We start from the raw sequence: 26,191 nt of genomic DNA, 5'->3' as shown, positions 1-26,191 counted from the left end.
AAGTCCCTTCCATCCTTCTCATTCTCCAGGGATGATAGTTATTAATGGTTCCAGTCTTTTGCTTAATATAGACAGAAAGGTATTCAATTTTTAATTGAAAATGGAATTGTAGGAATTATATCATTCACACTGTTCTGTACCTAGTCTTTTTTTTTTTTTAACTGCAATATGGGTATCTTTCCAGGTCATTACTACCTCATTCCCTTTGTAACTTCTGTGTAATATTCCACGTCCCGGGGCCTGTGGTCACGTTACCCAGCCCTGTTGTGAGCAGGTGTCCCTGAGTCTTGCCGTTGCTGTCAGTGCTTCATGAGCGTGTGCATTGCTGGGAGCTCGTGGGAGGATAAGGGACTGCTGTGCGTGGTGTCTCTGGCTGGATGTAGCACTTGACCTTTTGTTCCACCAGTGGTGCTCAGTGTCTGAGGGGAGCAGTGCCTGAGTGGAGAGCTGATTGGCACTTTGCCCTCAGGAGTGGAAATGGAGCAGGCAGCCAGGTAGCTGGGACAGTGCTCCCAGAGTTCCTCTCTCCACACTCCAAAACCGGTGCTTTCACGGTTGACAGGTGTCCTCTTGTCAGCTCCTGCTGCTCTGAAGGTGGCTCTCAGGAGGTGAGGTGCAGGCTTCAGTAGCTTCGCCTGGTGGGATGGGTTAGGAGGACGCAGGAGGCAGAAGGGTCCTGCCACTTCTGTGGGCACTGTGGTCAGTGGTCTCAGGTGAAAAGTCTCTTATTTACAAATCCACTTTTTTTTTAACCAGAGTGCTTAAAGGTCAATGGTTAATCTGTATGATGCCATAATTTCAGATAATGATTTTCTTGTTCTCTCAATTAACAACACACAGACCATGGGAGAGGACGTGTGCCCATGCTCCATGCTTGCTTACATTACAGTCTTAGTAGTGGTGGGTCAGGGGTCTCCGGAGAACAGAATCAGTTCTGTGTGTACGTGTGTGTAGAGACTGATCAGTTGACTGACTGTAAGGAACTGCCTCATGCGGTTGTGGAGGCAGGCACACCCCAAATCTGCAGGGCTGGCGAGTTGTCTGAAACCCAGGGAGTTGTGGATGTTGCAGCCTGAGTCTGAAGGCAGTCTAGAGGTGGAATTCCCTCTTCCTCTGAGGACCTCAGTCTTTCTCTGTAAGCCCTTCAACTGATTGGATGCAGCCCACCCACATTATGCAGGGCAATCTGCTTTACTCAAAGTCTGTTGATTTAAATGTTAAAAATACCGTTACAGCAACATCTAGACATGTTTGACCAAATATCTGGGTATCACAGCCTAGCCAAGTTGATAGGTAAAATAAACCATCACAGATGGCTACATAAATATTACTTCTTATTCCATCTGATACTTCAAGGGATCTCCCTGAAGAAGTTGGTGCTTCTGCAGAGATGTGTCTCCAACCCAAAGGTTTTAGGCACCTTTGAACAATTGTCAAAATCACGGGTGCTTTCTCCAAAATGACACATGCTCATGCATGCAGAATTTTGCAAACAATCGTAGGATGGGTATGGCTCTCTCAGAGCCTGTCCGGGGAACTCTAAGGGTCAGTATTTGTCTAGTCAGATCCCTGTTTTGCAGGCTTTTGTTGTTGGGCAGTGTCACATGACCAGTGTCATTGGCTGTGGCCTGGTGTCCTTGCTGAGAACAGCAGAGCTGCCTTCAGGGAACTGGTCAGAGTCTCACCTGGTTCCAGACCCTATTACTTTGTCCTGCGGCTCATTCAGTCCTTACAACAGCGCTTATCCCGAATTTTTGGACACGGGCACAGAGGCTCAAAGATGTTGCATCACTTGCCTAAGGCAGCCCAAGGCAGCCCAGCGAGTAAGTGGCGGAGCAGGATTTGAAGCCAGGCTCAGAGCCCAGGCTTGACAATGCCTCTGTGCCCACCCAGGGGAGGGAGTGCATCCCCAGGTGAGAGGGTTATGTACACAGAGGGGTCCTGAGGGGTTGCTCTGTTACACACTCGGCTCCTGGTTTTATAACTCACAAACAGGTAGGTGTTATCGCAGAGCATCACTCATATGGGGCTGTGGGTTCAGGCCCTTTTTTGAAGTCTTGCCCTTTCTAGATAATGATCTTCCAGGGTGAGGGAGCTTCCTGCGTATGAACTGTTGAGTGACTGGCTCAAACCTGAGCAGTCGGTCATACTAGGCTTACAGTTTCTTTTAACTGAGGAGAATCTTGACTCTCATTTCTTCCCATTTTATAGCTGAGCCGTGTGAATGGCACGTCGTCGCCACAGTCACCCCTGAGCACACCTGGCAGGGTCGCTGCGGTGGGGCCTTACATCCAGGTTCCCAGCACCGGCAGCTGTCCTGCCCCCGGAGACCCCATAAAGCCCCAGTCTCTCACTGTCGCCTCAAGTGCTGCCCACGGAAGATCCAAATCTGGTGAGTGGCCTGGGTCCTCTTTCGGGGGGGAAGTGAGCAGGAAGGGGGACTGGGGGGCACAGTGGCTCAGAGAAGACCCCCACGTTGCACCCAGCCTCTGTGATGTGTCCTCCAAGGCACTTTGTCCTCTAGGGCAGCATTTGGGGATCTGTGTGCCACCACAGTAACGATCCTAAAACAAGAACAGGTTCTCTTTTTTGGACTCAGTGTCCTTACTGTGTGTGGCTTCTCAAAATACAAATTAGTTAAGACCTGAGCCTCTCCTGCCACAGGTTTTGTTTGCCTGTGAGGGTGCTCGGAGGCGGCAGGGGATGCCTCACTGCAGCCTGGGCTGCTGCTCGTCCTCACGCTGCGGCCCAGGCAGAGGGCTGCCTCCCCATCAGCAGAGCCTGTAGCTGCTCTGCCTTCCCTACCCAGCATGGTCTCTGTCCACCAGAAAGTCCACAAGCCACCCCTTTGGCTCTTGGCCACCCTGAATCGTGCAGTGTGACCGGACTCGGGCCCCCAGCGCCGAGCTGGTGCGTAGCCGTCCCGAGGACATGGAGCCCCTGCGGCGCCCCCGGCTTCCTAGCCGAGTGCAGGCCCAGGTCTCCACGGAGACTCCGCACTGTGTCCTCAGAGGAAAACGGCTGTGCTTTAAACTGATGCATGAGATGCCAGGGCTCCTTGGCAGTGAGACTTTGTTTATGACAGGGCTGCCACACTGGCCCATCACACACGGAGTCACAGAGCACAGGTGACATTCCTGACAGCTGTAGTGCTGACTGGGTCAGGGCTACATTTTGAGGACTCTTTTAGGTTTGGTGGTAGATTTGTGCTGGTCTTTCGTTTGTTCGCTTTGAGTTCTCTTGCCTGGCATCTGGTCTGAGCAGCAACACCACTGCTACCCCCGCTGGAGGACCTAGGGCTTGCTCTGACCCAGGTGGGAGGAGGTGTCCCCAGTCCTCGTGGGCCACGTGCCCGGCTCAGATCTCTTCGTGGCTGTGTCTCAGAAGCCACGTGGAGCGCGTGGTCGGCATGAAACTCTAATTGCAGCTTTCTTTGATAAGCTGTTATTTATAGTTTGAACCACCCGACAGTGGGAGTATATATTCAGCTATTGCCGATGGCAGATAATTAGCACAGCCAGCTCCTTCTCTGCTTAAATATCTCAAACCTGCCCCAAGCTGAGAATGGCTCGAGTTTCCCCTCTTCTCTGTGGGTGTGTGCTAGGCCGCCTCACAGAGGCTGCCGGGAGAAGACCCCTCGCAGGGCCGGGAGACCGTGTCCTCCGGAGGTTTGGCAGTAGCCTTGCTCCTTCTCTGTGCTGTGGGGTGAGTGGGCGCAGGAGACCTGTGTCACCCCCACGTTGGGGGGCAGTATCTCGGCCCAGATGTAGAGCCGGGGTGAGAAAACCTCCCAGGGGAGACTGACTATGCTGTCGGCTGTCCTTCTGGTTCCCGTGTCACACAGATGGCCATGGTAAACCCAGAGTGACCAGCTCGTGGGCAGTGTCAGACCTCGACGTCGGGCCTGACTGTGGCTCGTCACAGCGCCCCACAAGCCCGTTTGTGAACCGTATGTTGACCGGGAGGTCTGGTGGGAAGCTCTGGTGACAGTGCCAAATCAGCCGTGGCTGTTCTTCCAAACTGACAAAGGCTGCTCCTTGCGTCCAGACTTGAGACAGAAGCCACGTATACGTAATTGGTCCCCGCCTTCAACCGGTGTGAGATTTGGGCTGGGTCGAAACACCAGATCATCCTCAGGAAGGGTTTGACAGGTGCTGCCCAGCAAGGGTTTTTTGGTTTTGTTTTTACAAAATTAAGATGATTTTCTGAGTTCATTATGAGGCTTTTAGTTTTATCTTCAGTACAGGCATCTCCCATCATACTTACAGATGATTGTCCCTTTACAATAAGAATAAATGGTCTTCCTTCTGTACCTCCTGCCTCATCCTGAAGAAAGAAAATTCCTAGTCCTAGTCCCTGTCCAGTCCCTTTGTGCCTGATTTCTGCGAACTCTCCCATGGCTGTGGGATTTGAGGAGCAGCTGGTGGCCACATTTTCTGTGATCCTGAGAGAGGTCGGGGGCTCTAGCCCCCGCGGCCAGCCCCATCCTCCCTCCTGAGTCAGCAGCAGGCTCTGTCCATTTTCCCCTCAGCCCGGAGTTTGCATCTCGGTGCATCCTTGGTGAACCTGTGCATCTCTGGCTCACACACAGCCCGGTCTGATACAACCAGGGGGCTGTGAAAGCACTCACACTTGTGGCCCGGAAGAGGCTAATGGGCCACTCAGAGCAAAGCGATGGTTTGGACTAAGGCCTGGGAGCGCCTCACCGGGGCCCTAGCAGCGGCCTGGAGCCTGCAGTGGTTTCCAGCCATGGAGGAACTGAGCCGGAGTAGCAGTGGACACAACGGGCTGGCCGTGCTGCTGCCAGAGATAGATTTGGCTTAGGAGCTGTCGCTGCCCGGGCGCTCAGAGGCCCTCTCGTCCTCACTGCGCTGACACTGCCTTGTATGGCTATGTGCAGAGCGGATTTGAGAGTTTGCTCTTCCTGTTTTGTGAGTCGCAGGTTTGGGCTCAAGCACAATTGCTGTAAGGGAGGGTGATTTCCCTGCTGCTCTGGTGTTGCCCCACCTGCCCGTGCTGGCAGATGGGAGGAGGGGGCGAGGATGTGCTGCTCTTACAGGAGGGCCCAAAACAGTGCCCTTGGCTGCTTTCCCTCCCGTACAGCTGATGGCTGGGAGGGTTCCCACTCCAGTCCAGCCCTGTACCGCTGTGGAGAGAAGCAGGGGCCTGAGGGGGGCTGAGATCTAACTCTGTGGGCTCACTGTGAGTGGGCCTGTGTTACCAGGGGATGCTTCTGCACCCTTTCTCAGTTTGGAAGATGCTATGTTAAAAAACATACCTTTTCAGTGGCTGTCCTGAAAATGCTGGGTTGACTGGCTTTCTAATCACTGCAACAGAATGATAGCCTGCTACTCCAATCACTGGGAACTTGCACTGTCCTCCTGTGATCATGAATTATTTTAAGAGGGTGGAAATTTCTAACAGATTAAGGTCAAATTTTTCTTTTAATACTAGAAGCAGTACAGGTCAAACCTGTTATGAAGTCAAAAGATGTCTTTTTTTTTATTGCTGTCTGTATTTGTAAATAGTGTTTGAAAACCAAGTGCCGACGCTTATGTTATTCATTGGTGTCGATGTAATGGCTTTGACCTGTTACTGCACTGGGGGCTAAGAATGTTTCTGCAATCCTCTGGCCCCTCGCCCGGGCTGGAGCAGCCCTGTGCTTGGTCATGGAGTCTCTGCACACGTGACCGCACGTGGGCACTGGTGAGGTGGTGCCAGCAGAGGCTGCCGACCTTGGTCGTCCTGCCACACAGCAGCCAGTGTGGGGGTGGGGGGGCACCTCCTGGTCATGGAGCTCCATCAGAGCGTGATGTCCCAGAAGGTGATTTTTGCTTCTGGCAGGGGGTTATTCTTATGTTGGTTCAACTAATATCAAGAAAAATTTTACTTAAATTCTGTGTTCTTTTCAAGCCAATGATGGAAACTGGCCAACATTAAAACAAAATTCTAGCTCTTTGGTGAAACCGACGCAGATCGCCAGTGTGGACTGGAAGGACCCAAACGTGGAGGGGCCTGTCAAGCAGGGGGCCGTCTCGAGCCAGCCTATGCCCTTGTCGGCCTTGGGAGCCCCGGAGAAGCTGGTAGGCCTTTTGTCTTTGTCACAAAACACAAACAAGCTCCTAACCGACTACACCCTTATTTAGCCTTCGTCTTTATCTAAGTGGTAGGAGGTGTCACGAGGCAAATTAATCCTGTTGGTGTCCAGATCATACCCAAGTCTGAAGGAGTTCATGGACCCTGAGCACGAGAGCCGGGTGCAGGTGTGAGGCCTTTGGTCAGGGTCGTTCACCCTGCTGTTCACCCCCACGGCGTGCCCCGTGCCTGGTCACAAGCCTGTTGGAAGCATTACAAGTCCTACTTTGTGCTCTTGTGACCGTGGATGGAAACGTGCTTGACTTTTCAAAGGATGACTTTGTCTTTCTTTTTAACACCTAAATTTAGGGCATCGAGATTGGTAAAGTGCCACCTCCCATCCCCGGTGTCGGCAAGCAGCTGCCCCCAAGCTATGGGACGTACCCAAGCCCTGCGCCCGTGGGCCCAGGCTCGACAAACTCCCTGGAGAGGAGGAAGGAGGGCAGCTTGCCCAGGCCCAGCGCAGGCCTGCCCAGTCGTCAGAAACCTGCACCGCTGCCCCCTGCGGGTGGCCCCCACCAGCCAGGGTCCTCCCAGCAGATTCAGCAGAGGATTTCTGTGCCACCAAGTCCCACGTACCCGCCGGCGGGGCTGCCTGCCTTTCCAGCTGGAGACGGCAAACCTGAACTCCCACTAACTGTGGCCATTAGGCCCTTCCTGGCTGATAAAGGGTCAAGGCCACAGTCCCCCAGGAAAGGACCACAGACAGTGAATTCAAGTTCCATATACTCCATGTACCTCCAGCAAGCCACGCCACCTAAGAAGTACCAGCCAGCGGCGCACAGCACCTTAAATAAGTCGGTTAAAGCAGGTATGGTGGGGTTGCACTCTCCATCTCTCGGGGCAAGGAAATCATACTTGAGAAAATGCCAATCCATATCCTTACTTTTGGGCCACGTGCTATTTAGGATTAAACTTGATTCTTACATAAAGTGTGGCCTTGGGTATCTGTGTGAGATGGGGGTAAAAGATGACATGCATAGAGCAGTTCTGCAGGTGGACCACAGCTCTCTTGACTTCCTGTCTGAGCGCCCGCCTGCCCGCATTTCTCAGGAAATCCAGGTCTCGGAAGGCTGGCATTTCGGAATTTCCTCTTTTCCTCTTGCTTCGTAGTAACTTGCACAGGACCTGTCTGGGGAGCTGGCGTAGTAGGAGCTCTGCCTGGATCTGATCCCCCTGGCCTCCTAGCGGTAGCTGAGCCAGGCCCCTAGGGGGTGATGCGAGGGGGGAGGGTTTTGCTGCTTTGGGATCCTTTCCAGAGCCCACAGGGGAGAAAAGCCCTGGTTTGGGTGCGGGAACATCAGCCCCGGGCCTCCTGGGGAGGCAGGTGTGAGCACAGAGCCCAGTTCCCCACATACGGAGGAGGCTGGCGGTGATTCCTCCCCGTGTGGCAGGATCCTGGGCATCTGGGCTGGGCTGGGGCCTCTTCAGACGTTCTTGGGTGTGGGCTGCAGGTTCCAGAATCTAGTTTGAGAATCCCTAGGCAGACCAGGCCACCCTGTGCCCAGGGATCTCCCAGGTGGATATACCAGCACCGGCCTGTGGCAGGCCCTGGCCCACGGGGGAAAGGCTTGCCAGGGCCACCAGATGAGCCTTCCTTTCTGAGGTGGCCTGCGTTTTACATCATTTGGCTTGGTCCCAGGTCACGTGGGTTCTCCTTGGCCAGGAAACAGTGAACACCTGTTTAGGGCAGGAAGGCAGGTTTGCACCCTTTTGTTCTTTTTCATTTGAGAAACACTCCACCTTCCAGAAGGAGTTGGTGGGGTTCTGTGAGCAGCAGGTTCCTTTGGGATTTAATATGGGGACTTAGCATCCTCAGTGGCAGATTACAGTCTCTATAGGAGCCCATCTCTGTGTCGTCAAAGGTGCTTGGTGAGCAGGCCCCAGACGCCACAGGCTGCAGAGGTCGGTGTCCTCTGTGTCTCCCCAGTGTATGGTAAACCTGTTCTGCCGTCCGGCTCTGCGTCCCCGTCGCCGCTACCGTTTCTTCATGGGTCGCTGGCCACAAGCGCCTCGCATCCCCTGCCGCCTTCAGAAAGTGCTGAGAAGGAGCCAGAGCAGGACAGCCCTGCCCCCCCCGGAGACGGGGCCGCCGTGGAGAGCCTGCCGCGGCCGCTCAGCCCCACCAAGCTCACGCCCATCGTGCACTCGCCATTGCGCTACCAGAGCGACGCTGACCTGGAGGCCCTGCGCAGGAAGCTGGCCAACGCGCCCCGGCCCCTGAAGAAGCGCAGCTCCATCACGGAGCCAGAGGGCCCCGGCGGGCCCAACATCCAGAAGCTGCTGTATCAGCGCTTCAACACCCTGGCTGGGGGCATGGAGGGCACCCCCTTCTACCAGCCCAGCCCCTCGCAGGACTTCCTGGGCTCCTTAGCCGACGTGGACAATGGAAACACCGCTGCCAACGGGAACCTGGGCGAGGCCGGCCCCACCCTGCCCACAGCCCCGCTCCCGGCCGAGCCTGCCCCCACCTCAGACGCCAATGACAACCGGCTCCCTTCCCCCGAACCGGAGGGGCTCATCTGTCCCCCGAACACCCACCAAACAGCTGAGCCTGCCGAGGATGACAACAACAACGTGGCCACGGCCCCGTCCACTGAGCCGGTCCCCAGCCCTGGGGCCGAGGTCCCCTCCCCAGGGGAGGAGCACCTCCCCCCATCGCTTCCCCCCGCCGTGCCCCCGCCGGCGGCCTCTACGGTGGGTGCCACCCTAGACCAGGGCCACGGCTCCCTAGTCACCCAGCCAGTGCCTGTGGAGGGCGTGCCTATGTCGGGGGTGCTGGGAGCAGTGGGGCTCGTCCAGGGCACGAGGGGCGGTGGCCTCTTACCAGGGGGCCAGCCTGGGGGCCCGAGGCGTCCCTGAGGAAGGGCAGGCAACAAGGGGAAGGAGAACCTTCTAGACAGAGCCCTGGAGGGAGGGCAGTGCTGCAGGAGCAGGGGCACGTGGGAGCCCCTCACGGCTGGCAGGGCGGAAGCAGTTGGGCTTGGCTGTGACCCCCCCTTGCTCCCTCTCTCGGGTGCCCGTGGCGCAGCCCGGCCCCTGAGGCAGAGACACCCTTCGGAGCCAGGCCGGGCTGGCCTGAGAGCGGGCTGGCCCGCGGGGCCCGGCACCACTCGGGGCTGCGGGTGAAGCTCTGCCTTGGGCTTTAGGCCCTCCCCTCTTCCCTGCTTCCCCCCGGGCCTGCTTCCGTGGGGTCACCTTGAAATCCAAAGCTTCCTCCCGATAGAGCAAACGGACCAACCTGAAGAAGCCCAACTCGGAGAGGACGGGGCACGGGCTGAGGGTCCGCTTCAACCCGCTGGCGCTTCTCCTGGACGCCTCCCTGGAGGGGGAGTTCGACCTCGTGCAGAGGATCATCTATGAGGTGAGGCGGCGGCGGCTGCAGCCCCGGTGGCCCCGGGAGGGGGCGGGGCTCACGCGCCCTGTGTCCTAGGTGGAGGACCCCAGCAAGCCCAACGACGAGGGCATCACCCCGCTGCACAACGCCGTCTGCGCCGGGCACCACCAGATTGTGAAGTTCCTGCTGGACTTTGGAGTCAACGTGAATGCCGCCGACAGCGACGGCTGGTGAGGGCCCCGGGGCGCTGGGGTGGTGGAGAGCAGGGAAGAGGACGAGGGGGGGCAACGTGGTCCCAGGCCTGCGTATTCTCCTGGTCTTCGTTCTCGCGGGGGTTTTGTTAAAGGCTCGGCTGTGACCATGCTCTTCACGTGGCTGACCGCGACGGTAGGCTGAGCCTCTGCTGATCCACGTTTTTAAGCGGCCAGAAAGCCTGCGTGGAGGGGAGCCTCGCAGGCCGGCCGCTGCGCTGCCGGCCCTGCACCCCGTGGGCCTCATCGTGAGCTTCAGGCCGCGGTCTGCGCTGCTGCGTTTGAACAGCTATTTTTGTATATTGCGGTAAAACACAGCCGTCACTGTCACAGCCATTGTAAGGGACACGTCATTGGTGTGAGGGACATTCGTGCTGTTGCACCGTGAACACCCAGCTTACAGGCCGGTGTTCAGTCCACTCCCCGCCCGCCCTTTTCAGAAACGTGTGTGTGGCCCAAAACTGTTAGTAGAAGTGAGGCCACTGCACAGGCAGCAGCACAGCAGCTCGCGGGGCACTGAGCACACAGCCCTGGGGGTCGCCTGGGACCTGGCCGGGCGTGAGCGCCTCCTCTGTCCCTCCAGGACGCCACTGCACTGCGCCGCTTCCTGCAATAGCGTCCACCTCTGCAAGCAGCTGGTGGAGAGCGGCGCCGCCATCTTCGCCTCCACCATCAGCGACGTTGAGACTGCTGCGGACAAGTGCGAAGAGGCGGAGGAAGGCTACCCCCAGTGCTCCCAGTTCTTACACGGTGCGGGGCGGGCGGCCGGGGGGCCCCAGGGGAGAGGCCTGTGAGGGCTGAGGTGTCCCAGGGTGGGTATCCTATCCTGTCGTGTGGGGGAGGGAAGCTCCCTTCTCCATTAGGCAGGGCTGGGGGTTCCAAAGGCTAAACAGTCGCAGGCCATCCACGCTACACCCGATGGGAGAACCTGTGGGCCCAGCCTACCTTAGACCCTGGGGACAAAGTGACAAATGAAACAGGCAATGCCCTCCAGGCCCAGCTCCCAGGACAGAGGCCGTGCGGCGGGGCTGGGGGGCGGCCGGCCTTCCTGGGGACCCGCAGGCGAGTCCTGGGCGTGAGCTCACTGGGTCGCAGTGGCTCCGTCGCTCTGGTGGTGAGTGCTTCCCACTGTCCAAGAGCAAGTCACGCGGCTTCTTTAGTCACATCAGCTTTTGGAAGTTTGTTCTACGTGTGGGTTGTAAGTTTCACCTTAAGAAACGTCTTTTAGAACGACACTGCTTTGCTTCTGGACACAAAGGTTCCACCACAGTCCTCTTGCTGGGACGTGGAAGGGACTGTTGGTATTAAGCAGCGGGCGGCAGCTGGCCTGGCTTCTGACCGCTGCTCCACTGCGGCCCCCGCCGGGCTGCCCAAGGACAGCAGCGTGTCCCTTCTGGTCCTGCCGTGGGGCGCTCTCTGCAGCCCGCCCTCCATGGAGACCTGACCATTTGCTCTCCCCTCCCAGGGGTGCAGGAGAAGTTGGGCGTGATGAACAAAGGCGTGGTGTACGCTCTGTGGGCTTACGAGGCCCAGAACAGTGACGAGCTGTCCTTCCACGAAGGGGACGCCCTCACGATCCTGAGGCGCAAGGACGAAAGCGAGACGGACTGGTGGTGGGCGCGCTTCGGGGACCGGGAGGGCTACGTGCCCAAAACCCTGCTGGGGGTAAGCACTGTGCGCTGCACCTGGGGCCCCGTGCCGGAGCCCGCTGTCCCCTCTGCCTGCCTGTGGGCGCAACCTGGACTCCAGTCCTGCAGGCGGGAGACTGCCTTTCTCCAAGTCTCCTGGGAGCCGTGGGGGGGCATCTGCCGGAACCCCCCGACGGGCTGCTCAAAGCGTGCTCTGCTCGTGGGGTCCGTGATGGGGTGGGGGAAGGGCGGCTGCAGGCTTCTCCTCAGCCTTGCACTGATGGCTCCTCAGACCCTCGGCAGGGCTGTGCCTTTGCTCTCGTGCTCCGTGCCCGGTGGGGCTGGCAGATGCTTTCGTGACACAGTCACTGGACACCGTGGGCCTGCCATGCACCTTTAGGGGCCTTACGGACAGTGTCAGTGTCGAGTGCCCTGAGAGGAAGAAGAGTGGGGTATCCTGGGAGTCGGGAAGTTCTCCGTAGGAGGGTGACAAGCTGAACTTCGGCCTGAAGGAGCTGGTGTGCGGCCTTCTGAGGGCAGCCTGGCCTCTGGACGGGCTTCCTGCCCAGTGGGTCATCCCCTTGTCCTAACTCCTGTCCCTTGCTTCCCAGTTGTACCCACGGATCAAACCCCGACAGCGAACACTGGCCTGAACTTCCCTTTGGAGCACCGCATGGGCTCTCCAGCAACGAGGAGCCACTGAAGAGATGATTCTGCCATTTCCCCGGGAAGCTGAAGCTAGAAATGGCTTTACTGGTGCTCCCTTTAGCAGACAGCGTCCACAACGTGAAAGCCCGGCAGGTTCTAGGTGAGGCCCTTTCTCTGGTCTGCCCGCAGCTGGGAGAGAGACCTTAGCCTCCAAGAAGGCCGACTTTTGCCAGTTACTGTAAATCCGAATAAATAAATACCCAGCTTTCTAAACGACCGCCCCTGTTGCCAGTAAAAAGCCCTGTAATTAACCCCTGGTCAGTTGCCAAGGAAGATGAACGCTGTCACAGACTTGGGCCCCAAGGCCGTTGTCCCTCATTCCCGGTGCCACCCCAGCCCCAACAATGAAAACTTGCAGCTGCTGTTGAGGCGCGTCCCCTCGCTAGAGCCCTGCCCTCCCGTTTACTAGAAATCACAAACCCGGGCACCTTTTTTTCATCCTCACCACATGCGTTTCTTCATCACCAAAGGAGCCCCTGTGTGGAGACTTCTGTCCAGCGGTGGTGCCTGGTGTGTGGGCTCCACTTCCCGTTCTGGGCCTCGGTCTAGGTCACCGACAGGCCATGGACACGAGGGACCTTAAGATCGAGTGACACGTGGTCAGGAGTCTCAGCACAGCACTGCCTTCTCTGCAGCCTCGTGCTGCCCCGGTGTGGTCCTCGCCCCTCCCAGCATGGGCATGCTCTGCCGAGGGCCGTGCAGCCCACGGGCCAGGAGGCGGTGGACGCGGGGAAGCCTGCAAAGTCACGGGGCGGCTATGGGGGCAGGAGGGCAGGGCCCCTGGCTCCCAGGTCCTGGCCATGACACCATAACCTGCCTGGTTCCAGACTTGAAGCAAGTAAGGCGCTTCCCTGCAGCGTCAACTGTACGTACAGGCTTTTATACACCAAAACTATTTTTTGACTAAACCAATCAAAACTGTCAGAACCATGTTGGAAATGTTTTTTTCTCTCATTAAAATCCAGGCCCTGAGCTTATTTTCCATGTATGAGTCTTGTGTGTAATTTACGTGTAGACACGTGTAGATCCTTGTTGTAGTCGCCTGCCTTTAAGCACTGATTGATTGTACGCAGTGTGCTGATGGGAAGCGAACACCCTGCAGGGCAGTCTCCGCGGACGCCGTGTAAACGTGCACACAATAAACCGCTGTCTCTCACCGGAGGCTGTGAGTCTTGTGTTCTGGAGCCAGAACTGAGCTGAGCATGAAGCTCAGGTTGTCTGGACACAGCAAGGTGAGGCCTGATCCGTATTTTCAAAATATGTTTTAATCGTAAGCTTTATATACAAATTGTTGTACAATTATTTTAATAAAGGGAAATAGTGAAAAGTACAAAACACAAATCTTGTTCCTTCCCCTGTGAAGTAGCAAAGGTTTGTTCATAGCCCCAGATGAGTGACACATGAACGGGCAGTCTGTGAGATGCTCCAGTACAAATCAGGCCGAGTTACCACTGCCCAGGTCACTTCTGTGGAAGAATTAATGGAACAAACATCACGGGGCCAGAACCATCTAGTAAACTTGGGCACTCATAAAAACATGGTATAGATTATGCTAAAAAGAGTTTAGCAGTAGTGTAGCTCAGTCTCTCCCACCCCCAATTAGGCATCGATAAGAGACAAATTCTAAAGCACGAGGTGTTCTGAGCATTAATCAACTGTGTACATATTGCACTAGGTAAGCTCCGAGTACTTGAGTTGCGTTTCCAGCACGTGTAGGGTTAGTTGCGCCTGTGCGTGCTCGGCGAGCAGGTGCTGCTGCCCCTAGCGGACTGTCCAGCCCGCGTGGCGTTACTGGTCCCGAGATTCGTAGAGAAGCTTGGCAGCCTGCAAGGTGACCAGAGATAAATGCGTGCGCCTGGCTGAAGCCAGTGGGGGCACCCTGGCTAGGCAGGCGGCGGGCCTCCCTCTGGGAAAGGTGGGCAGGGCTCTGAGCAGAAGGGCCGGGCCCACGGTACCTTGTGCATGGCCACCAGCCATGCTGTCGCCTGCCTTCTGCTGCCGTTTGCGTCCTCCCCGGCCGTCAGCTTCAGCTGCGTCACGCCCTCCGCCCCTGGCGCCGTGTACTGCAGGGTCATGCCTGTGGCCCGCGCGTTGCCTCCTGGAGCGGGGAGACAAGGTAAGGATGCCCGAGGGGACGCTGAGCACCCAGGGTGCCGCCGGCCCTGATGTGCTGGCCGGGGCGCCTCCTCCCCAGCCCTGGTGCTGGTCTCGGACGGAGGCGGCCTGGTGGCGGGGCCTGGGCTAGGGGCTGCCCAGCGGATGAGCCCAAGCTCACAGGGCGGAACAAACACTCGGCACCACGTGGCTGAGAACCCAGGGAGAGGCACGGTGCCGTCGGGAGGGCTGCCCAGGCTGCACCCTGCCTGTCACGCTGGCCTCACCCCCACCCTACTCTGGAGAGCCAGGGTCAAAGCAGAGGGCACAAGTGCCACCAACACCCCACTCTAGTACACGAGCTCCCGAAAAGATGCCATGTGGAGTCAGCATGCTGGGACACTGCCCGCCTTTGGGCTATGATGCCATGGACGACGACGGGACCCCAGCACCTGCTCTGAGAACCAACGGCTGGAGGAACAGACGGCCCTTCTGTCACGACTGCAGTCAGAAGAGTGGCAAGGAGACCAAGCCTCACAGTGGAGTTTGCCGACCTACAGCTGTTCTGCTTTGTGACTTGGGAGGAAAACTCCATTGTGAGCCGTTACCCAGCTCAGAAGATCCCTTCCATCAGACGCAGGTCTCAGAGTCAAACGCAGGCCAGTGGGGGAGCAGGTGCTGGGAGGCCCACCGGGAGGTCGATCCGGCTGGAAGTGCCCCGCCACCCAAGGCCTGGGACGCCCCCCCTGACCTTTCCGAAGCCACGGGTCGACCCTGGGTGTCAAGCGGCTTGTCCCCGCCTGGGCTCCTTGCAGGAGCGCCCCCGCCCCCGGGCTCTGGGGCGGGCAGGCTGCTCCGCCCAGCCCCCGCCCCAGCCCCCGCACGTAGACCTCTGCCGGCCCAGCACAGTTTGAGTCTGTGGCCGGCAGAGCTGCGTGCAAGCACCTGGGCCTCGACAGGAAGTGCGCGACGCTGCTGTGGCCACCGCCCCCGCCCCCTCGGGAACAGTTTTCTGGGCATTTAACGGTTCCGGAAGCCTGGGCAGAGCAGGGCTCACTGTCCTCCCAGCACCGCCACAAGGGGGCGCATGGCGCCACCAGCCCCCGGCCCCGCCCACACGCGGGAAGGACACGGAGGGACGCCCCGGCCTGGGTGGGGGGTGGCCCCCCGCTTCTCCGGACCGTGACTTCCGCACCTTCGACTCATGGCCCAGCACAGGTGCCGCCACGCACAAGCCTGTGCTCGGGGACGGGGGGCAAACGCTGCGCCGGCCCGCTCCCCTCGCCACCTGCGGTCCCAGGAGCGCAGGGAGGCTGCTACGAGAGAACACGGGAGCGAGCGCGCTGGGGAGGGCCGCCAACCGCGCCCCCCTCGCGTGGCCCGCTCAGGCCCAGCGGATGCCCAGGGGAGGATGCCCAGGGGACGTTAGGAAACACTGCGTAGGGCTCCCCTTGGGAGCGCAGAACTGACCAAATTAGATTGCTCCATTTATGCTTTGTCTGCCCGTCTTAGACCCAACTGTCCTTCAAATCAACCAAAAGAAGGGAATGTGTGTTTCACAGAGAGCCTCGGCGTGGACCCCGGCACACAGCAGGGTCTGAAGGAGGCGCGGCGCGGAGCAGGGAGAGTGGCAGGGAGTGCGGAGCTGACCTTCAGAGACGGGCTGGCTCCCCAGGAGGCTGGTATAAGTGTGCATGTCTTTTTCTATGTCAAGAAGGTAGGCAGGCAGGAGAGAAGAACAAGCAAGAGCCGGTCAGGAAACAGAAAGCAAGATGGACTAAGGCACGAGGGCTTCAGCACTGCGCCCAGCATGGAACACCAACTCCACTTCCGTGGAAGGACAGCTGCTGAAGTGCGGAAGTGTAGGTGGAAAGATCCAGAATAGGCTGAGCGCTCCACAAGCTCCAGGAGGAGGGTCGTCCCCGCAGACCCTGGGGGCCGTGGTGCTGGGTGGGCAACGCCTTGGACATCGGGGAATCGGGCCGATGCCAGCTGCCGCCGGAGCCTCACCCCTGACCCGAATCCAACAGTAAGTGAAACGTACAGAAGGGCAGAGTCCCCGCTTGTTTCACACGTTAAGCCCCGTTCGCCTGGTGAGCTCCTACAGCCACTCACTACACACAAGCCCCTGCCACGGCTGAGCGGGCGGCCCACAGACCTCGAGAGTCACCCAGGCCGGTGCCACACGGCACTCACCTCCAGGAGGGAAGCCTTCCGTGAGCATCTGCACGGCGGCAATGCGCGTGACCTCGACCTCGTGGCGACTGTCCCCGTCCAGAAGCAGGTACCTGCAGCAAACAAAGGGTGTCCACACCGCGTCACTTCAGGCTCGGAGCGACAGAGCATCAGTGCCGAGCAGCACCCGCTCTTACCTCTGGTTGCTGGAAAGACGACAGACCATCGTGTCTGACTTCTCCGAGTTTCCAAAAGTTACGAGGAAGGTGGCTCCTGGGGGTGAAAACCAGACATGAGGACCCGGCAGCTCCCTTCTCGCCTCCCCTTCCAGACCAGCCCACCAGGGGACACACACAGAGGACAAAAGGAAAGCAAGACAGGTGGCAGCTCTGTTCTGTGGGGCCCTCGGCTGAGGCGGAAAGGCCATGACGGGGTTGGGGTTCAACAGCAGAAATAAAAGGCGCTGCCTAGGGCTCCCAGGGGCCTTACCTCCCAAGGGCCTGGATCACAGGGCGCCGACCCACCCCCAGTGCTCAGGGGCCACTGGGCAGCACCACCCGCCCTGCTGCCAGGACGGGGAAGGGGCCCGAAGGCCGGGGGGGGGGGGGGGCTAGGCTGCCAAGGCCCGGGAGGGGGCGGCAGGCCCGGGGAGGGGGCGGCAGGCCGGGGGAGGGGGCGGCAGGCCGGGGGAGGGGCGGCAGGCAGGGGGAGGGGGCGGCAGGCAGGGGGAGGGGGCGGCAGGCCCGGGAAGGGGGCGGCAGGCCGGGGAGGGGGGGCGGCAGGCCCGGGGAAGGGGCGGCAGGCAGGGGGAGGGGGCGGCAGGCCCGGGGGAGGGGGCGGCAGGCCCGGGGAGGGGGCGGCAGGCCCGGGGAGGGGGCGGCAGGCCCGGGGAGGGAGCTGCCCTCTCGCCACCACCATGTCCCAGGACGGCGGGGGCCGCACCTGGAGTCCCAACCAGCGGTCCCAAGCCTGCAGCAGGCGCCCTGCAGAGACAGAGGCCAGGCAGGGCGTCACAGCATCACTGCCACCACACGACAGACACGAGGCCCCAAGTGCTCACCGCTCAGGAGCAGCTTGAGCTGCTTGTCGTAGAACTCGGCCTCCCGGTGGGACACCAGGGCGCACTCGGCGCACTGCCGCACGGGGTCCACGAAGCACATGCGCCGCAGCGCCACCTTCTGGCTGCAGCACTTGTCGCAGAAGCACTTCCCACACCGGCGACAGTGGTGCTGGAGACGCGGGGCAGGCAGTGAGGACCCCCGGAGACCCACGCCACCGGCATCCACGACCAGATGCCTCGAGGGTCCCAACGGTTTCCCAGCGGCCGGAACCCCGCCTGCTGACCAGGCCGCCACTGTCCCCGAGGCTCCGCGACAGACAGCGCCCACTCCCACCCCCCACGCCCCCTCCTGCCCCACCGCAGCTCACCTTCCTGGTGAGAAAGTCAAACTTGGTGTCGCACTGCATGCACCTCGGGCACTAGGAGAGAAGGTGATAGGGCGTCAAGACCCGGCTGCCGAGGCCACGCGGTCAGCTCCCTGGGGAGCCCCGTCCTGTCGCCGGAACCCAGGATCGGCTGTGAGATGATGCAATGCCGCAGCAGAAAGTGATTTACACCGGGTCCCCGCGCGGAGGAGCGCAGTGGGTCTGCTGAGCTGGGGCAGCGTCCAGCTAGCAAGGGTGCTACCAGCCCCAAATGCCCGGGGCTCAGGGGGCGGGCTGGGGACAGTGCTCCAGGGACAGGCCGAGGCCCAGGGCCAGAAACGGCCACGTTATCACCAAACCAACCAACCACGCAGAGGACCTCAGACCTGTTACCTGACACAGAGCGAGGGTTTCTTCCCATCCCGGCACCAAGTGCAGACAGACTGTCCCCACGCCGCCAAGGCTCAGCCTCCACGGTGGGAAAGCTGCTCCTGGACACACGTGCCACCTCACCCCAATGACAGTGACAGTAAAATGCCACCGTCAGGGAGCCAGACACCCTGACCACCACGCGACCCGAATTCGGCCAGTCCCCTGTCAGTCCTGGCCAACACGCCTGACCCCAGTGTCCGGCTCTTTGTCCTCAACGCCTGGCTTCAACCTGGGCGGCCTGAACCCACTTGCTGCCCGGGCTTTGTCCCCATCCTCCCCGTTCTGCCAACGCAGGGCCTGACCTTGACCCCTGCTCTGCACCCCTCCCACCCCCAGGCCTGCGCCTGCAGCCAGGTCTGTCGCTCTGAGGAAATGCACAGCAGGTGCCAGGGCCCACCATGGGGCTGAGACCCTGAGGAAGCTTCTGGAAGGAGCCTGGCATCCACACGCAGTGTGCCCTTCTCCGTGGGAGGGCAGGCGTCCAGGCCAGCCCCCAGCCCCACCCAGCTCTACACGGCCACGGCCCCACCCTGGGCTGGTGTCTAAGCGTTCTGAGATCCCGTGATTGACGTTTCCTTATTTTCTCTTTGCTCTTACGCTGCTTTCTGGGCTGGGACACAGGGCCTGGCCCACCTTGGCCCTCCAGAACCATCCACAGAGTCCCTGCCGGCTTCAGGCATGAGCTGGCTAATCACAGCACAGCTGCTTCCACCAGTCCCTGCCATTATTGCCTCTTGCTGTCAGTTCTGGAATGTTCTGTGTGTTTGGCCCTCAGGCCTCCACCCATGGCAGGGCATCTGTGTGCCACGCTCTCCTGTGACCTCACACATCTGCCAGCCACAGAATCCACTGGATGTGGGGAAAGCCGGCGGGACCACCAGCGTCAGGCCAGGCTCCAGTACGAGAGCTGCCTCCGGAGTCTATGCGCGTCCTGCACCCATGGCGGCACATGGAGCCCAGGGCTGCCCCACCCTCGCCGGGAGGCTCGCATCTAGGCAACTAAGAGACCAATTTCTAAACTAAGACCATAGCAGAATTTAACATTTGCTCCCGGGGCTTCCCTGGCGGTGCAGTGGCTAAGAATCCACCTGCCAATGCAGGGGATGAGGGTGTGAGCCCTGCTCTGGGAAGATCCCACATGCTGCGGAGCAACTAAGCCCATGTGCCACAAATACTGAGCCTGTGCTCCAGAGCCCGTGAGCCACAACTACTGACTGCACGTGTCACAACTACTGAGCCCGTGCACCACAACTACTGAGCCTGCGCTCTAGAGCCCACAAGCCACAACTACTGAGCCTGCGCTCTAGAGCCCCCGAGCCACAACTACTGAGCTCACGTGCCACAACTACTGAGCCCATGTGCCACAACTACTGAGTCTGAGCTCTAGAGCCCGTGAGCCACAACTACAGAGTCAAACATGCCACAACTACTGAGCCCACACGCCACAACTGCTGAGCCTGCATGCCACAACTACTGAAGCCTGTGTGCCTAGAGCCCGTGCTCTGCAACAAGAGAAGCCACTGTAATGAGAAGCCCGTGCACTGCAATGAAGAGCAGCCCCCGCTCACCACAACTAGAGAAAGCCCGTACGCAGCAACGAAGATCCAACGCAGCCAAAAATAAATAAATAAATAAATAAAATTTTAAAAATAAATAAATAAAATTCGCTCCCTTAAAAACATTAGTGATCTAGAAGTTTTGTATTAATCTAAATAACCAACGAGGTTATTCATAAAATGTACAGGGTTTTAATAAGTTTCCTGTGGATTATATAAAAGCAGCTTTTAAAGTTATCAAGAGAACAATTTGATATGAAAACAGAACTAAATAAGGAAATAAAGCAACTGGTGAAGATATGAGAGTAAAATTACCACCAAAGAACTCACACCTTGTCTGATAAACCAGCTGCATCGAAAGGAAACGAAAAGCCCAGGCCAAGGCCCAGCACCGGGCCCCGTGCACCTTACCGGGACCCAGAGGCTCTGGGGTTCCGGGAAACCGCTGTCTGGGGAGACAGAGTCCAGAACCCAGCTGTGAACAACCCACCTGCACCATGTGTGACAAAAGCTGCCTGGGTTCCAGCCTCGCAGACGTCACACCCAGGCCTATGTCACCGCGGCGCCGCTAGGGTGGGCTGGGGCTGGCGTCACAGACAGGCACACTTGCAAGGGAGAACCGGGACCCACAGGAGCTCAGTGAGGGCCCTGCGTGCGAGGTGCAGGTTAAGGCACAGACACACACAGCACACGCACACAGGCACAGAGACACAGACACACACGCAGATGCTGCCTGATCCTCCCCAGGCTGCCCCAGGCCGCTCCCCACCCGCCAGGACGGGCGGTAGGACCAGCAGGGCCGTCCTCGTCCTCGACTGAAACGGTGTCAACGGTGGAGCCTCCAGCCCACCACAGGGGCCCCTGCGCTCACCCCCAGGACTCCCGCCCCACAGGTGGGAGGAAGCCGGTGGTAAGGGTGGCCTCCACAGGGTCCCCGGGGCGCCCACGAGAGGACACGGGAGCCGGGGGGTGGCACAGCCAGCCTCTAGTGCAACACCCAACCCTGAGGCGCTCCCGGCTGCAGCCCCAGGGTCAGGGCCCAGCGGCCTCAACCCCTCGCCGGGCCAGGAAAGCAACAGCTGACTCACGCCCACCCTGCCGACGCAGGAGAGTTCAGACGAGGTTGGGGGTGTGCTTTCTGGTGGGGAAGTGAGGAGATTACGAGCAAACAAAGGAGAAACCAGAAAGGACCTCAGGAAGCTGGGCCCAGGGCAGAAGGGGCCTTCGGGAATCATGGGGTCCACCCTGGCACGCGGCCAAGGGCAGAGGCTGGGCCACAGGGCTGCTTGGAGACCCACGGTCTCTGCCGACCTGCTGTCCGACTCCAGCACAGGGAGCCCTGGGGGTGCCCAGGGCAGCGCATCAGGATGGCCGACAGGGAATCTCCCCTCAAAGTAGAATAGTCGGAAGAGAGAGTTTGGAGAGTTTAAAGGAGTGTTTAAAAAGAAGTTACTACAGGGCTTCCCTGGTGGCGCAGTGGTTGAGAGTCCACCTGCCGATGCAGGGCACACGGGTTCGTGCCCCGGTCTGGGAGGATCCCACATGCCGCGGAGCGGCTGGGCCTGTGAGCCATGGCCGCTGAGCCTGCACGTCCGGAGCCTGTGCTCCGCAACGGGAGAGGCCACAACAGTGAGACGCCTGTGTACCACACACACACAAAAAAAGTTACTATAAAAAGGACAGAGTTTGGGGACAGATGCCCACCCTCCCTCTGAGGCTGGAGCGGCAAAGGACAGTCACACCTCCTCCCACGCTGTCCTTGGCGGCGCTAGGACAACACCTGACCGGCTGCGCCTGGCTCACATGCTAGACTGTTTCTCGGGCTATGAGGGGACTTCCCTGGTGGTCCAGTGGGTAAGACCCCAGGCTCCCATCACAGGAGGCCCAGGTTCGATCCCCTGGTCGGGGAACTAGATCCCACGTGCATGCCGCAACTCAGACCCGGCACAGCCGAAACAAACAAGCGAATAAATAAATAAATATTTTTTTTAAAAAAAGCTTCCTCCTCCTAGAGCCCGTGCTTCACAACGAGAATCCACCGCAATGAGAAGCCCGTGCACCACAACAAACAGTAGCCCCCGCTCACCGCAACTAGAGAAAGCCCACGTGCAGCAACGAACACCGAACACAGCCAAAATTAAATAAATTAAAAAGAAAAAAGCTTCCTCAAAAATAAATAAATCATAAAAATAAGTTACAAAATTACATGTATTGGGCTTCCCTGGTGGCACAGTGGTTGGGAGTCCGCCTGCCGATGCAGGGGACGCGGGTTCGTGCCCCGGTCCGGGAGGATCCCACATGCCGCGGAGCGGCTGGGCCCGTGAGCCATGGCCGCTGGGCCTGCGCGTCCGGAGCCTGTGCTCCGCAACGGGAGAGGCCACGACGGTGAGAGGCCCGCGCACCGCAAAAAAAAAAAAAAATTACATGTATTACTGTATCTTTGTTGAAAGACAACCGTTGTTTTTTTTTTTTTTTTTTTTTTTTTTGTGGTACGCGGACCTCTCACCGCTGTGGCCTCTCCCGTTGCGGAGCACGGGCTCCGGACGCGCAGGCTCAGCGGCCATGGCTCACGGGCCCAGCCGCTCCTCGGCATGTGGGATCCCCCCGGACCGGGGCACGAACCCGCGTCCCCTGCATCGGCAGGCGGACTCCCAACCACTGTGCCACCAGGGAAGCCCGAAAGACAACCGTTTTTAAAGAGTAAAAGCATAACTCCTACAAATACAAAATGAACCCATGTCAAAGTTTTTGTTTTGTTTTGTTTTGTTTTGCGGTACGCAGGCCTCTTCACTGTTGTGGCCTCTCCCGTTGTGGAGCACAGGCTCCCGATGCGCAGGCTCAGTGGCCATGACTCACGGACCCAGCTGCTCACGGGCCCTGCCGCTCCGCGGCATGTGGGATCTTCCCAGACCGGGGCACAAACCCGTGTCCCCTGCATCGGCAGGCGGACTCTCAACCACTGCGCCACCAGGGAAGCCCCATGTCAAAGATTTAACTCATGGACTTTAACTCATGGATCCGGGAAGATCCCACCTGCCGCGGAGCAGCTAAGCCCGTGCACCACAACTACTGAGCCTGTGCTCTAGAGCCCACGAGCCACAACCACTGAGCCCGCGAGCCACAGCTACTGAGCCCACAAGCCACAACTACTGAGCCCGTGTGCCAGAACTACTGAGCCCACACGCCTAGAGTCTGTGCACCGTAATGAAGACCCAATGCAGCCAAAATTAAATTAATTAAAAAAAAAACGAATCCCACTTTGATAATGGCAACACCATGAGAAAACCACATGTAAATAAATCTAAAAAAACAAGAGTTGATAGATGGGCAACAGGCTAGCCGCTGATGGACCCAGCAGAAGACAGCCGGGACGCAGAACGGAGGACGGCTGCACACAACCGTGACACTCACCCACCCACAGCTGAGTGCAGGGGCAGGTGAAGCTGAGGACAGCATGTTGCCCCCCGCCATGCTCCACCTATGCCCCGCCACCGCCCGTCCCAAACCACAAGTAAACCTACTTCTCAGCCCTGGTATCTCCATGCTTGAGTCCCCTCCCCACACACCAGGGTCGTGGGTCCCAGAAGCACTGGACAGGCTGAGAGCCTCCAAGCCCGCCAAGCGGAGCGAGCAGCAGGGCAAGCCCCCCGCCCCCCACGTCCGCGCCAAGACCGCCGCAACCAAGGCCAGACTTCATCCCGACTCTCCCAGCCCAAACTGCCCCACTTCAAGTTTCTTTTCCTCCGGACACTTCCTTCAGTCACTTCTGGACTCTAGGACATTCCCCAATACATTTCAACATGCACTTCCTCACAGTCAGAGAAGAAACTGTCCACGGTCACTTAGAGGCTTCCTCCCCACTCTGAGCTCCCTCCGCCTCTAGGGCCTTCTTTGGCTGCTCAGATGGCAAACTGGGGGCGTGTTTCTGGAAGGCACCCCGCCATCCTTCTAACACGAAAATGAAACTTCTGTTACAGGAGGGAGTGCCACGCTGATCCAAGCACTCCCACCCACCCTGATCACTTTCCCGAGAGCCCCCAGACAGGCGGGCAGGGCCCCAGACGCACCTCAACACCAGACCCGCAAAGAAGGACAACACATGCAGTACAACCCGCGAAACAATCATTCCAGGAAAGAGCAAAGGGCCCTGAAGAGGGCTGGCAGAGGGGACCCAGAGGTTAACTGAAGAGCAGCTCGCGGGCTGCAGGGGAAAACTGCACAGCGTCCAGAGGGGTGTTCTCCTGCACGTATGGTCCCTAAGGAGGTGGACATATCCCTGCTGTGGGCATTTCATGGGGGATCAATCAAGGGAAGAAATGTCTAAAGAGGGTCCTCGGGGGACAACAGTGGAAAAAGACTGACACTCTGACCTGGCCTCCTCGAGGACACGCTTGGTGCCCACTCAGTGAAGTGGAGATGCTGCGGACAGTGTGTCCCTGTCCTGGCTCCCCTCCCCCGCCGGGGAATAGACCAGCTCGCCTCTAGCTCCCGCCCTCACCCGCCTCCTTCCAGGCCAGGCTGTGCGGTTCTGACTTCTCCTCCTCCTCGAACCTTGATAACACCTGCCCAGCTCCCTCACTGATGCAGTTAAAAGAGCTCCGGAACGTGCATTCACTTAGGAGAACGAGAGTCGTGATATTACCTTTTTTCTCTTTAATCACCTTTTAACAGCACTAACCAAGGAGACCACGCGAGAAAAGGTACGTTCTGTGATTTCAAAAACTGCAAACGCCAGGAGGAAAAATGCAGAAGAGAGAGAGCACAGACAGGGCGACCAGAAACCCAAGAGGAAGGGCGGACGTGGCCTGGGCCAGCTCCGTGACCCGCCTGCGCGCCAACGTCTCGCCCTCTCTGTGCACTGGCCTGCAGGGCCTCGGTGACCAGGAGATGGGAGGAAAGGGCAGCCCTGGCAGGACGGCGCTGAGACCTCCCCGCGGCTGGCCCAACCGCCCCTCCGAACTCTGGGCACTTCACCGCCAGTGCCCTGAAAACACCTGATCGCATCCCCCGACTTCGCCCCCCTGCAAAAAACGTGCCGCCTGCAACCGTGATTCTAAGGGAAGGAAAAGTGGTCAATCGGAATGCTGGAAGGAGATGCAACTTAAAGCATTTTCAAAAATCGTGCTACTTTTATGTCTCTGGGACGTCTGTGATTTACAGAAATGCGGTAAGTTTTTCCGCCTGGCTTAGCATAGCTGAGAATAACCGGCTTATGGGATCCAGTCCAAATCCTGTGGCACAGCACAAAAGGGCCTTCAGAGGTTCCGCCCCCACCCAACCAAGGGGAGAGCTCACGCCCCGCCCCGCCCCTCACCTCTGGAAGCAGGTGCAGCTCCCCAGGCAGGACGCCCTCCAGACGCCCCACCTGGACACGCGTACTCACCCCCAAGACTCCCTCAGACACCACCGCCAGGCAGTCCACACAGCGAGAGTCTCCTACACAGAGCGCTAATTATAAATAAACAAACACGGGCCTCCTCTCCTCCCTCGCGGGAGGGGGTCGCAACTGTCTCAAAGGTTCCAGCCCAGCAGCTCGACCAACGGATGTGGCGGAATCCACAGACGACCTCGCAGCTGGGCAAAGCCCGGGTCGTATCAGGAAGGGAGATCTGTGAGGGGTCACAGAAACCCCGGGGGACAGTTTCTTAACAGCGGGGTAGACTGGGCGCCCCGCGAAAGGGAACCAGGCCAGGCAGAGTACCCGTGGCCCGGGAGGGGTGGAGCCCGGGGGCTCCGCTAGGGCGCGAGGCAGGGGTCCCGAGGGCGGCCGGGTTTGGGGGTGGGGAGGACAGAGGGGCCGGAGGAGGCAGTTCCGGGGCCGGGGTGCGCGGGGAGCGGAGGGAGGGTCGGGCTGCGGAGGGGCGTCGGGGAGGCAGGGCGGGCCCGGGGAGCCGACCCGGGCGCGGACGCGGGGAGGCTCGGGGACACGGGGAGGGGACAGGGGTCGCGGACCCGGTCCCGGGGCTGACGGGCGTCCGCGACCTACCTCCTTGTCCGGGACCCACTGCGGCTCCTCCAGGCCGAAGGGGCTGCCGAAGGCGCGGTGCTCTGGCACCATACGCAGGCCGCTGGGGGAGCGCACCAGTTTCTTGGCGTCGCGGCGCGCGGCCACCTCGGAGGACATGACGCCGCCCCAGCGCTCGCCCGCCGCCCGCAACCGGGCCCTAGCCCCCCGGGAGCCCCGCCCCGCCCCGCCCCGCCCCGCTCCGCCCCGCCCCGCCCCGCTCCGCCCCGCCAGCGCGACTGACAGCGCTCCTGCCCAATCGCCACGCCAAGCACGGAGCGCGGCCCAATCGGCGCCAGGTGTCCTCCCCGTTGCTGCGCTTTCCAATTGGCGCAAGGGTACCTCCCCTGCCACCCTGCGGTCGGTCACCAATAGACAGTGAGGGCCGGCCCGAGCACGCTCCGCCCCCTCGGGACTATTGAGACTTTGGATTGGCTAGTTAGTCG

General features: G+C 59.4%; 2 protein-coding genes across 3 annotated transcripts in view; one reads left to right on the top strand and one right to left on the bottom strand.

Annotated features, from left to right (window-relative positions):
• Positions 1-13,043, top strand: part of PPP1R13B (protein phosphatase 1 regulatory subunit 13B) — an 88,718-nt gene extending 75,675 nt beyond the window's left edge. Inside the window, exons 9-17 of the mRNA XM_081227182.1 lie at positions 2,212-2,392; positions 5,914-6,083; positions 6,445-6,946; positions 8,066-8,832; positions 9,362-9,499; positions 9,569-9,702; positions 10,307-10,473; positions 11,189-11,388; positions 11,963-13,043. Of these exons, the coding sequence (XP_081083308.1) occupies positions 2,212-2,392; positions 5,914-6,083; positions 6,445-6,946; positions 8,066-8,832; positions 9,362-9,499; positions 9,569-9,702; positions 10,307-10,473; positions 11,189-11,388; positions 11,963-12,004 (2,301 nt within the window). The 3' untranslated portion in view covers positions 12,005-13,043. The remainder of the gene's footprint in view (positions 1-2,211; positions 2,393-5,913; positions 6,084-6,444; positions 6,947-8,065; positions 8,833-9,361; positions 9,500-9,568; positions 9,703-10,306; positions 10,474-11,188; positions 11,389-11,962) is intronic.
• A 261-nt stretch (positions 13,044-13,304) lies between these two features.
• Positions 13,305-25,910, bottom strand: ZFYVE21 (zinc finger FYVE-type containing 21). 2 transcript variants are annotated; one of them, XM_081227179.1, is made up of 7 exons: positions 25,728-25,910; positions 17,757-17,807; positions 17,389-17,557; positions 16,526-16,601; positions 16,350-16,441; positions 14,015-14,157; positions 13,305-13,883 (listed from the first exon to the last, which is right to left on the bottom strand). In XM_081227179.1, the coding sequence occupies exons 1-7, from the start codon at positions 25,863-25,865 to the stop codon at positions 13,848-13,850; spliced, it is 705 nt and encodes a 234-aa protein (XP_081083305.1). In that variant the 5' UTR covers positions 25,866-25,910; the 3' UTR covers positions 13,305-13,847. The 2 variants fall into 2 exon arrangements, with proteins under 2 accessions (XP_081083305.1, XP_081083306.1); XM_081227180.1 differs by having other exon boundaries at positions 13,305-13,525.
• Positions 25,911-26,191: the final 281 nt, after the last annotated feature.

Source organism: Mesoplodon bidens (genome assembly GCF_964165515.1).
Source record: "Mesoplodon bidens genome assembly, chromosome: 3".
Taxonomy (NCBI): Eukaryota; Metazoa; Chordata; class Mammalia; order Artiodactyla; family Ziphiidae; genus Mesoplodon; species Mesoplodon bidens.
The sequence above is the reverse complement of the archived record's forward strand: the minus strand, read 5'-3'. Positions and strand labels throughout refer to the sequence as shown.

What these genes read in the sequence shown, in the direction of transcription:
- ZFYVE21 (XM_081227179.1), bottom strand. Translation starts at nt 25,865, where the DNA reads ATGTCCTCCGAGGTGGCCGCGCGCCGCGACGCCAAGAAACTGGTGCGC. An exon ending in CGTCTTTCCAGCAACCAGAG is followed by an intron (nt 16,442 to 16,525) that starts GTAAGAGCGGGT and finishes TGTTTGCTGCAG; the next exon opens with GTACCTGCTTCTGGACGGGG. An exon ending in GGAAGGCTTCCCTCCTGGAG is followed by an intron (nt 14,158 to 16,349) that starts GTGAGTGCCGTG and finishes TCCCCGCTCCAG; the next exon opens with GAGGCAACGCGCGGGCCACA.